This window comes from Ursus maritimus, unplaced genomic scaffold (genome assembly GCF_017311325.1).
Source record: "Ursus maritimus isolate PB19 unplaced genomic scaffold, ASM1731132v1 scaffold_16, whole genome shotgun sequence".
Classification (NCBI taxonomy): Eukaryota; Metazoa; Chordata; class Mammalia; order Carnivora; family Ursidae; genus Ursus; species Ursus maritimus.
Window position 1 is genome coordinate 2915509 of NW_024424008.1, and position 12620 is coordinate 2928128.

General features: G+C 37.6%; 1 protein-coding gene across 1 annotated transcript; it reads right to left on the bottom strand.

The window, feature by feature from the left end:
• Positions 1-2172: 2172 nt before the first annotated feature.
• On the bottom strand, positions 2173-3096 carry LOC103681398 (olfactory receptor 2D3-like). Its single transcript, XM_008710963.2, has one exon. It carries the CDS (start codon positions 3094-3096, stop codon positions 2173-2175), a length of 924 nt encoding a protein of 307 aa, XP_008709185.2.
• Positions 3097-12620: the final 9524 nt, after the last annotated feature.

Below are 12620 nucleotides of genomic sequence, written 5' to 3' on the forward strand. Positions count from 1 at the left end.
AAGACAGAGGCAGAGATTGAAGTTATGCTGCCAGAAACCAGGGAATACCTCAGTACCAAAAGCTGGAAGAAGCAAGGAAAGCTTCTCCCCCAGGGCCTTCTGAGGGAGCATAGTCTACAAGATGGAGCAAGATGCCTTGATTTCAGACTTCTGGTCTCCAGAACTATGAATTTCTGTTGTTGTAAGCTAGAAAGTTTATGATAATTTGTTATGGCAGTCCTAAGAAACTAATACAATGGCCCTACCAATCTTGCCTCTGCCTGTTTCTGTGATCTCATTCATTGCCATTCTTTCTGTCACTTATCAGCCTCCAGTCACTCTGACTTCTCTGTTCTGATCTCAACAAATTTATTCCCATCCAAGTCATTCAGTTTTTGGTTTCCTCATGTAAGATCATGCTGGCACTCATAATCTGAAAATAATACACCTCACACCTGCCTAGTGAATCTATTATTGCATACATTTATTCTCCCATGCAGAATCATTCTGCACACAATACATTCAATTCAGCAAAGACATCATGACACAGAATGGCCAGCACTGAATACCCAGGACAGGATGTGGATTTTGAAGCTGGTGCAGCCAGAGACCTCAATGTGACAAGCTTGATTTTCATCAAGGTCTTCTCATTTTCTCTGGCTCCTGCCATTCTTCATCCATAATTACTTTGTTTATAGATGGTCAGGAAGTGAGAGCAGAACTCCAAGTTGAAATGGCTCCTGCTAAAAGATAAAATTTCCCGTATTCTTCTTGCTGTGTGAAAAGAGGGTTTGGCTATGGTTAGCAGCACTCTTTTCTATATGACAAGAATCCCTACAAACAGCTGCATGGCAGATGGGGTGGGACAATTGGGATATTTGTAAGTCTGGAAAATGAAGTACAAATGGTATATGTTTGTGTCATAGGACTTCTGCCAAGAGAAAGAGACAATCAGAGGGGAGAAATGGGCAGAACTTTGATGGTCCCTAGCTATGTTTTTTCATGGCTCACAGACCCTGCAACCAGGGATGGAAATTGGTAGTGTTTCTACATGCAATGAAGTGTTAGGTCAATTCCACTTAATACCTGCAGTTAGAGCTTTAGCTGAAGGTAGAGGACAACAGTGGATTTTCTTCCAAGGGAGGGGCAATGCACTTGCTGAACATCAGTGAGTAGCCGCAAGCATCACCAGTGGTGATTTTGCTATAACTGAAGTTATAGCAGTTGTTAAAAAGGCTAAAGGGGCCATTTAATCCCACAGAACAAGCTACATCTTCTGGGATTGCTTCTCATATGTCAGCCATCCTTTTCCACTTTCCTAAAAGGAGAACTTAATGGGTACTGGCACAATCAAGCCTGCAGAAGAGGGAAGAGCATGTCTGAGGAGGGAAAAGCTGTGGTATATTGGTGTCTCAGATGTTTCTGATAAGAAAGTTCCGATGTAGGAATGTTGCTTCTTAATTCTAGTTCCTTCAACCCAGCAATTGTCCTTGGAGGGAAGAAGTGTGTGATATATGAAAGATGTATGCTGGAATATGAGATCCCACACATTATTGTCTAAGCTAGTAGCTCCCCCATGTGTAGTTGAATTGACTATAGCAGTATTTTGGGACTCTACAGCAAAACAGAACACCCCCCCAAAACAAAACGAAACAAGAAAAAGAGTTCCATATCAGAGTTTAAGGTAAAAAAAATAGTTGATATTTTCTCAAAGGAAATTGTAGAGTCTAGCATATTGACATCAGGTAGGATTCTAGCATCTGTGGATGGCTATAGATGATGTTAGCTTGGGATGAGGCTAACAAGCAGCTATGGAGTTTAGAACCAAAAGGCACTATCTCTGGGTGAAAATGAATTAGTGAACCAGTAATGCAGTATAAATGAAGATCCTGTTTGATATATAAAACTATTCATATAATATGATATGTAAATATAATTTATAATATGTAATATAGTAACAAAAAAAGCTATTATGAGGCAAGCAAGCTATAACCACAGAGAAGAAGCTTGAGCAAGATGCAGTTGACAAACTTGAAAACATCCCAAATGTACAAGGGTAAATATATGACCCTTACTGATCTATCAGCCTAAAGATAGTTTACAGGGAAAGCTGTTAAAAATGTTGAACCAGTTTGGAATGTCTTCATTCCCACAGTTGTATATCAATATAAAGATCATTGCCTCTGAAAGGGCCTATCTTCCAAACACTTTCCTAAATGCCTCCTTCACATCCTTGTTTCTCAGGCTATAAATGAATGGGTTCATCATGGATGTTATGACTGAGTAGAACACAGAGATCACCTTATCCCCTTCACTTATTTTCTTGGAATTTGGACGCATGTAGGTAAATACTGTTGAGCCATAGAAGAAGACAACAACGATGAGATGAGAACCACAAGTAGAAAAGACCTTGAGCCTCCCCTCACCTGACTCTATCTGAATCACAGTGGAGATAATATTCCAGTAGGAGAAAAGGATGAGGGAGACAGGACCAAGGAGAATTAACACACCCATTGCAAAGATGGCCATCTCAGCTTTGTAGGTTTCTTCTGAAGCCAACTTCAAGAGTGCAGGAGGTTCACAAAAATAATGATTAATTATGTTCTGTCCGTGGTATGACAGACATAAAGTAAATGTTGTATCTACTAGAGACACAAATGCTCCAGTGGCCCAGGACGCTATGGTCAGCTGTACACACATCCTCTGGGTCATGAGGGTGGAGTAGTGAAGGGGTTTGCAGACAGCCACATAACGGTCATAGGACATCACTGCTAGGAGGGAACTTTCTGTACACCCAGCTACTAGGAAAAAAATCATCTGAATTGAACACCCAACAAAGGAAATTGTTTTTCTCATTACCAGCAAATGGAATAACACCTGGGGGACGATTGTTGTAGAGAAACAGAGATCAGTAAATGACAAGTTTTTAAGGAAGAAGTACATTGGTATATGAAGTCGAGAGTCAATATGAATTAGCACTATGATGAGAAGATTTCCAAACAGAGTTAGCAGATAGATGATGAGAAACACCACAAACAGTATGATCTGGATCTGCCAATCTGAAGAAAAGCCCAGCAAGATGAATTCAGTCAGATAGGTTTGGTTTTCTGTGCCCATTGATGTTTCTTTCTGTCTAAACATTAGCATAAATAGAGCAATCAGAAGTTGAGTATGATGGAAATCCAAATCCTGAAAGCAAAGATCTCATTGGAAGAACAAATGTATTTGATAGAAAAAATTCTTGGAAGCATTTAAGGTGCTTGATTTTTCTAAAATTTCCATTCCCAATTCTTACTGAAGCTATTTGGAAAAGGATGCTGACATATATGGATTTGAAAAAATATGAAGAGTTCTGCCTTTAGTAGAAATCCCAGGTTTTTCTTTTTTCTAGTTTACTTTTCAGTCAGCAGATTTTGACTTTCATTTCATCAAGGAGCAGAATGAATAATTATCTTTTCCTTTGTGTTTCCAAGGGATCCTTTAACATCCTTCCTAGTAGGAAGGGAATTTTAAGAAACCACTTAGATCATGTTATAATCTACAGTCCTGGTCCTTTCCTAAATTCTTTACTGTGTCAGAGAATCAAGGCTTGATGGCAGTGTTGAAGATTAAGGAATGATGGGCCCTCATCATTACTGAGGCAAGATGTTGGAGACAAGGCCAGACTTAGGTAGCACCACACACTATGGAAGCAGGGACAGCCTTTTGTGGAGACCAAATGGTACCACAATAGCTGTCTGCACAGTCTCTTTTCTGGTGTGACTAGTGTTTGAACTCATTCATGCTGCAGTTTGCTTCAGAGTATCCAATGAGTTGGATAGGTGCATCAGTAGGAAATCAGGCACTGGTCCAATGCTTTGCAGTTAGGCAGAAATACTATTCAGTCTATATATTACTGTACATCAGGAACAAGCAAGGAATAACATGGCTGGATATAAGCTAATGGAGAAGGATATTAGAAAGAGGGAAGGTAGGGGCGCCTGGGTGGCACAGTGGTTAAGCGTCTGCCTTCGGCTCACAGTGTGATCCCGGCATTACGGGATCGAGCCCCACATCAGGCTCTTCCGCTATGAGCCTGCTTCTTCCTCTCCCACTCCCCCTGCTTGTGTTCCCTCTCTCGCTGGCTGTCTCTATCTCTGTCGAATAAATAAATAAAATCTTAAAAAAAAAAAAAGAAAAAAAAAGAAAGAAAGAGGGAAGGTAGCTGGGGGCATGGGCAAATGGTTGGCACTTGGGGTTGGGGTCTTCTATCCCTGAGAAAGGTTGAAGTACTAGTCTTAGAATTGACCGTTAGAATGATGTCAGAACAGATAGCCCACCTGGGAGGGCTATCTTGAGATAGACGGAAATCAAAGCCTGCAAACATAGAAAGGTTTGTTTTCACACATAAGACTCTACGTCTAGCTGAACGGTATAGGAAAGATGTGGTCAGATCAGTTGTGGCTGGACCACTGGCTCATGAGCTGCCAAGTACTACTTGATTTCAAGACCACAAGTTGACAGTGAGGTTTCTATTCATGAATTTTCATCCAGATGGAAATAAAATGGGTCCAGCCTGAACCTATAGTAGAGTCCATTGGTCTTTAAGAGAAGGAAGGCAGAGACAGGGAATGATTTGAGGAATTGGCAAAATTAAATGAGAAATATCTTTTCTCAAGAGGATCACTGATAAAATCTGTAACCTCAGTTATAGCCAAGAGGATCACTGATAAAGTCTATAACCTCAGTTATAGCCAAAATAATACATACTGAACTCATTTTCAAATAATTTTTGATAAGTGCATTTTTTCACTGCTTCATCATGGTAAATTTACTTGCAATGAACTATGCATATTTCACGTGTACAATTTGGTGAGTTTTGGTATATGTATATAATAATACATTTTTAAAAGGCTTTTATTGACATATATGATTGTTTATTTACAATCCTATCTTCTGACTGGGCTGTACGTTTCTTCAGGGTCAGAATTCTATCTCAACCCGTATATCTGCATTACCTGGCATATAGTAAATTTTCAAGAAATGTTCACTGAATGGATGAATGAATAACCGAATGTATGCAGCAATGAACAAACTCCTCCTCAACACATAATCTCTGTCACACACACTGCATCCTAGGCAGTGCCCTGTGAGTCCAGTGGGTATCACCCAGACAGTGTGGGAAAACTGAAAGAAGAAAAAATATCTATAATAACAAGGATAAAAGGTCAGAGTAAAGGAAGATTCTGGGAGTTGAAAAGGGGTAGCTAGTTTGAGAGACAATGGATCTTTTGGTTCTTTGCACGTCTCAGCACATAAACTGACCCCCTCAAAAAGAGTACAGTAGCAAGATTTCTAAGACTGAGGATTCTAGAGAAGAGAGAAAAAGAAAAATCTCCTCTCACAACTAGGCTGTGGGTTATAAAAATAGGGATGTGACGCTTCTTCCAAGATAGACGCAACATTTCTGGTTCTGGAGAGGTTTTATTCCTCACTATCTTCCTTCTTCTTACCTGGAGACATGGGATGAGTTTGTTTTGAGATGCATGGAACTACATGGGAGGGTATCTCACAGAGAGTACAGAAGAATGAGATCCAGAAATCCAAGGTGCAGATCCAGAGTTGGGTATTGGATCCCAGTGATTCTCAGCCCTCTCTCCTAACAGCTGGATACATTGAAATGGACTTTTCAGTGGATTCCATTCAAACTCAGGCTGTATTCTTGGATGAGTTAAATACTTATTGAGCACCAGCAGTGAAATGAACCTTATTCTGAGAGGTTCTTGAAAGATGAGGCCCTGAGAAGTGATGCACATGGGACGGTCCCTAGGGTTCTCCTTGGGCACAGCTTACTCTATTATCTCTACACACAATGAGATACCATGGGACTTTTTTTTTTTTTTTTTGGTAGTCATATGGAATACTATGATTCTCTTTTTTTTTCTTATAATAATATTTTTTTATTATATTATGTTAGTCACCATACAGTACATCCCTGGTTTTTGATGTAAAGTTCGATGATTCATTAGTTGCATATAACACCCAGTGCACCATGCAATACGTGCCCTCCTTACTACCCATCACCAGCCTATCCCATTCCCCCACCCCCCTCCCCTCTGAGGCCCTCAGTTTGTTTCTCAGAGTCCATAGTCTTTCATGCTTCATTCCCCCTTCTGATTACCCCCCTTTCTTTATCCCTTTCTTCCCCTACCGATCTTCCTAGTTCTTATGTTCCATAGATGAGAGAAACCATATGATAATTGTCTTTCTCTGCTTGACTTATTTCACTTAGCATTATCTCCTCCAGTGCCATCCATGTTGCAGCAAATGTTGAGAAATCGTTCTTTTTGATAGCTGAATAATATTCCATTGTATATATGGACCACATCTTCTTAATCCAGTCATCTGTTGAAGGGCATCTAGGCTCCTTCCATGATTTAGCCATTGTGGACAATGCTGCTATGAACATTGGGGTGCATATGGCCCTTCTCTTCACTATGTCTGTATCTTTGGGGTAAATACCCAGTAGTGCAATGGCTGGATCATAGGTATTTTTACATTTGTCCTGATAAAGAATTTGTGGGAGAATTAGTATAACTAGCTATTATTACTGTTCTCATATTATAGGAAAAGACATTGAAAGTCATAAAGATTAAGTGACTAGTTTAAGGTCAATCACATTTGAAATAAGCTAAGACTCTAATCTTTAACATTAAGACTAATCTTAAGGCTATTTCTTTTACTTCATGCTGTACCACTTCCTAATATTTAATACCCTTTAGCAAGCATCAGGTTCATACATTAGTTGTAAGGCCAATGTGTGTTATCTGGGTTATCTCAAACTTTAGGACAAGCATGTGAAAGTGTGTCTGCATAGAGGTGGAGAACTGCCTGAGAGCCCTTGAGTCTGCTACGCAACAATGACATGGACCCAGATAAACAGTTCATCCCTATGGGCCAGGATCTGTGTACTTGCCAGGTGGACATAGGAAATGAAGAGAAGAAATGGCCTACTTTCCCAGAATGTTCAATGTCTTTTTACCTTCTCATTCATGTTCAGTAGTGCAAGAAAGGATATGGACTTTAAGCTTGGCCCTCTTAGGACACAGGTACCCTGATCACCAGGAAAGGCATGCCCAAATTCATGTCCTGTATTATTCCCTATATTACTTTTTTTTCTTGTACAGAAGCTAGAAAATATGCTCAGAATAGTAAAAAATGGAAGTAGAATAGTTTTCCTCTTTTGCATAGACAGAGGAAGAAATACAATGAGAGACATGAAACATTCTATCCTTGCCAACACTGCCCACCTGATGGCCTCAGACTACATAAGAGAGCAATGATAGCTAATGTGTCTGTGGCCTCATAAACGTTAAAGTAGAGTTTACCTGATCCTCTCTTCTTATCCCTCAAGAGGAAGAAACATACCTCTGTTTGACATATGATTGTCTGTTAAATCCACTGGGGAAACAAAAAAAGTGTGTGTGATAGAGAGGAAACCTAAGAGTAAGGACTCTTGGACCATATCTCCTCATGTATTACTGGTGCAGAACTCAGAAAAGAAGGGGGCTGCTCATTGTCTCTCCTTCAGGACAGTGGGTAGGACCTAGACATTGCTAGTTGTCTGCTCATAATTCATATATATCACAAGTAATTATTACACCATTAAATTCTCTCCTTAAGCTATAACAAATCAGGCACCAAGTTCTATCACTTCTAATTTATAAATAACTCTGAAAAACACCCTTTTCTCTTTATTTCTTCAGACTATCTTAGTTCAGGTGGTTTTGACTATGATTTCATGACTGTATTGTTGCTATACCTTACTAAATGTTTTTGCTGTCTTCTGTGTTAAGAATATTTGAGAGGTGGGGACTTGGATTTGATAGGGCCAAGTCTGTTAAATTCTAACTTGTTTTTTGATTGATATTTCTATGGATGGAGAGAAATTTATATTTTCCTAAAAGTAGGAAGAATATTTACATGTCTGGTGAGTTAAACTACACTTAAGTATTTGAAGAAATTACCCAATTTCATTTATGTATGTATGTATGTATGTATGTATGTATATTTTAATTCCAGTATAATTAACACACAATGTTATATTGGTTCAGGTGAATAATATAATGTTCCAACAATTCTTTACATTACTCAGTGCTCATCATGATAAGTGTACTCTTAATCCCCTTCACCTATTTCACCCATCCCCCCACAATAACCTCCCCTCTGGTAACCATCAGTTTGTTCTTTATAGTTAAGAGTCTGTTTTTTGGCTTATCTCTTGAAATTACCCATTTTATTAACCACAGAAGCCAACCAAATTAAATTACTTCTCTGAATCCTTTTTCATTTGGTGATTCAAAAACTAAAAAAATCAATTAACTTTGATTAACTTAGAACTTTATTAAAATTTTTTTTGTATTTTTTTTGCTTTTCATGGAGGCATTGCAGAAAGATGAAAAGGCCTACAGTTATGTCTTTATAGGGTTACAATTTATGTTTGGAAGGAATATGACTAAAATCCTATGGATTACTATTCAAATAACTGAGTCTTATGTGGATGTATTTTAGTAATGGATGAAACATAAATGTGATCTGAGCTCAAAGTCTGATGAATCCAGATTAAAGTTGTTGGGAAAATGTGGGAGGGCCTGTGGAACCATCCTTTTGAAGTGGTGGAGTGAGGTTTAGCCCTCTGGCATCAGTGAGTCATCAGAAGACATATCAATAGAGGTGATAGTTACCACATAGGAAAGTGAAATCTCATTGTATAATAAGGAAGTTTCTTGACATAGGAATATTAAGTTGAAGCAGTCCAGTTGCAACAAAGCAATAGTGGTGGACATAAGATCTCCATTACTTTTTCCATATGTACTAGGTCTTGTCAGAGAGGAAAAAATCACTATGGTGAAATGAGGGTATATTGTAAACTTACCTACTGTGACAGAATATAGTAAGAATTCAAGGCTATTGCTCAGATGGGACTCACCAACCAGAATTGTGCTATATATTCCCACACCTCTGCACCCCATAAAAAGATGAGGCCTTGCAGTGCCTGGGTGCCTCAGTCCGTTGAGTGTTCAACTCTTGATTTTGGCTCAGGTTGTGATCTTGGGGTAGTGAAATTAAACCCTGCATCGGGCTCTGCACTGGGCGTGGAACGTGCTTGGGATTCTCTCTTCCTCTTCCTCTGCCCCCGCTGCTTGTACTTTCTCTCTCTCTAAAATAATAAGTAATAAGTAAATCTTAAAAAAAAAAAGATGAGCTTTGGTGAAAAGATGAATGAAAGGTACATTTTAAGTTTACATTTTGGATCATTATGAGTTTAAATTGATAATTTAAAACTTAAATTGGCATGAAATTGCCAATCCCAAGAAGGAAGAGTAAGTATGAAAGATAAAGGTACTTTCTCAACCTGTGCTTGCACCAACCCCCTTATGATAGGTCCTCCAGAATTTATTACTTCATCTCTTCCTCTCTTTCCTCACCTGGAGTCTCCTTGAGAATCACTCCAAGGTGGGAGTGGGACCAAAAGCCTGTCAATGAATGTATTAAATAAATCTCAATTTTATGATTGTTTGAATAGAAAATTATCTATAGGAAAATCTTATCCCTAGGGCAAATGGGTGAAGGAAAGTCTTATGATGGCAGTTTCTACAACAATCAAGGTTCAGGGACTTTTGGTCAGGATTTATTTATTTCTCACACAAATTATTTACATTTCAGCTGGGACTAAAAGCTCTTGCTGTGTTAAACTTGGGATACACACATACACACACTCACAGGCACATATATGTAGCTAATTTACTTGTTAATATATTTATTTCTTCTTTTAATTTATTTCTCCTATTAGTTATAGATCTTCAACAATATGATCACAATTTTATTACAATGTTTAAGTACTTTTTCTGTTCACAATTATTTCACTGATTCTACTTTATTTTTACTTTTGTACAAGCAGCAATAAGAAATTTTTACAGCAATTTGACAGAGTAATTGAACAATAGTATTCACTGATCATGTCTCTGTTCAAGACAGCAAAAAGTCAGCAGAGGAATGAATATATGCTCAGCACTGAATAAAAATTCTTTTTTCAGCAGAAGCAAAAGAGAAACCCCCTTTGATTAGAGATAACATGTAATGGTTGTGTGAATATAGATAAGGAGAGAATATTTAATAGCTGTGTGAATATGGATAAGCCACCAAACATTTCTGGGAATTAGTCATTTTATATGTGGAATAGAATAATATTTGTCCTGCTTATATCTTTATAATTCTAAAGACTTAAAATTAACAGTTATTAATATTTATACCTGCAATAATAATGTTCACAAAGCAGACTCTACAGGAGATGAAATGAGGTATACACAGAAATATGTGAAGAGAGACTATTTTAATATACCTTTCATAATTCAAGACAGATCAAAAGGACAAAAATAGCAAGAATAAAAAGACCTAAAAATAAAACCAATAACGTAGATAATATAAGTACATATCAAACTGTAAACCATCATAATAAAAATTATATCTTCCTTCAAATGTACCTGAAACATTGCAAATATTTTTATAAACCCAATCTCAATTTCAGTGAATAGTTATAATACACACAGTATACATAGATAGTTATCCATAGAGAATGGGAGTGAATAAATTGGACAAGACAGAGATATCAGCTAGACTTCTCTGGTTAGACATTGTTTTATAGGTTGATTTTTTTTTATCAGGAAAATATTTTACATAATTATAAAACAAAATAAAAAATTAAAAGCAATCCCTAAAAACTGAAAGAAAAGTGAAATAAACAAATCCAGCTATGTATCCAGTTCATGATGTGTGTATGGTAAGATCATACAACTGAGTAGTATATTGTTGCCATCAGGAACTGGGATATTTGGTGAAAGGCAAGGAATAATAGGCAGAAGGCCTCAATAGTGTTGCTAATGCTAGATGGTGGTATTTAGGAAGATCAGTTAGTAAGCTGCTGTAGTAAAAGCTCAGGGCAGAGGTGATGGTAATTTGGACGAGAGTGGAATATTTGTGTGTTGAGAGCTGGTATAATCTGGGATGTATTCAGGGGAAAAAATACAACCTAGGATTTGCTGATAGATTGTATACTAGTTGTGAGAGAGAGGGAAAAATTATGAATGATTCCTAAGATTTTGGCTTGAGTGAGTATATGATATCTCTTTCCTTCATGAGCATTAATTTCAGTATCTGTTCTGCCTTTTTTGTTTGTTTTTTAACTCTTGTCCAAAGGAAATATTAATTCTGTTTGTGTGTGTGTGTGTGTGTGTGTGTGTGTGTGTGTGTGTGTGTGTGGAAAGGTACCTTTTAATCTTTTTCATTACGAGTCAGCTTCAAGCATTACAGAGTAACTGATTTGGTTGGTTTTCAGGCAAGGGGCTTGGAATAAAGAGGAGTCCCATTTCTTTTTAATTTTAATTTTTAGTTTAGTTTGTGGAACGGTTTTATTTTAACAGATTCATTGGATCTGGGTCTTCTAGATTAATAGTACCAGATAAGAACATTTCTTGCATTTCTGAAACATATCTTAGTGCCTGGCACATGGAAAATGTTTGGTAAATGCTTTTGGAAACATAAATAAGCAATTGAGCTCCAACTTCGACAAGATACTTTTCATGATAGAAACGTTTCAGTGACAGGTCCTGCAGGTAAGGGCTTTAAACTGTATTAGGAGAGAAAGACTTTCAAATTCTTTTCATGCAGTGGGAAAAAGAGAAGCTGGGACTCAACTAGAAATTGGTTCAAATTCTGATTTTATTGTTTTTTTTTTTGTTTTGTTTTTTGTTTTTTTTTAAAAAAAAACCTCTTAAATTGGGAATTCAAGCAAAGTTGAAAGGACTGGATCAGGAAGGAGACATAAAGGAAAAACCTACTCACTGGCCAAAGTGTAATTGGCAATGATGCAGATACAGGAAAGTTGTTGGAAAGACCATTTTTGTTTCAGATGTTGAGTTCAACCATTTGTTCACATTCAGTATTAATTGGGGCTGAGGCTTTTATGGAGCAGGTTCCCAGCAGAGAACATTTGCAGTATGGTTCTCACTACCATGTGCGCTGGCTGCTTTCACACACTAGCTTTAAGGCATTAATATTTTGTAATGAAGCTTATTTATAAATAATATGACATGTAATGCATGTGGCTGTCCTAATGTAATATGGACAGCTTAAGGAGCTGATGCTAGAATCCAAAACATAGGTATCTGATAGGAACTTTTTTCAGAGTCTGGAACTCTGATGTGGACGTGGGAAGATCCCTCCGCAGTAAAACATTTAATATTATTGTGACTACAGACTCATACTAATAAAGAGGTAAGAATTGAGAAATTTTGTCACTAGCAAGTAGTAAAATCTAACATTTGTATCTTCAGTTTCTTCATTTTCCTCTTTAGTTTTTATTTCCTGCTTTAAATAGAACTATCAAGAAAAAATTCTGGCCAACTTCCTGTGTTGTTGGGTGTAGGATTGTTGTAGAGGAAAGAAAAACATGAAGTGAAAAATAAAATAATCTCTGTTAGAACAGAAAGGGAATTTCACCCAGATTCTGGGGTGTTGATCAGAGAAATGAATGCATCCTTAGCTATTGATACATAGCTCACGAAACATGAGGACTTATCTCCAATGTGGCAGATTTTCAGAAT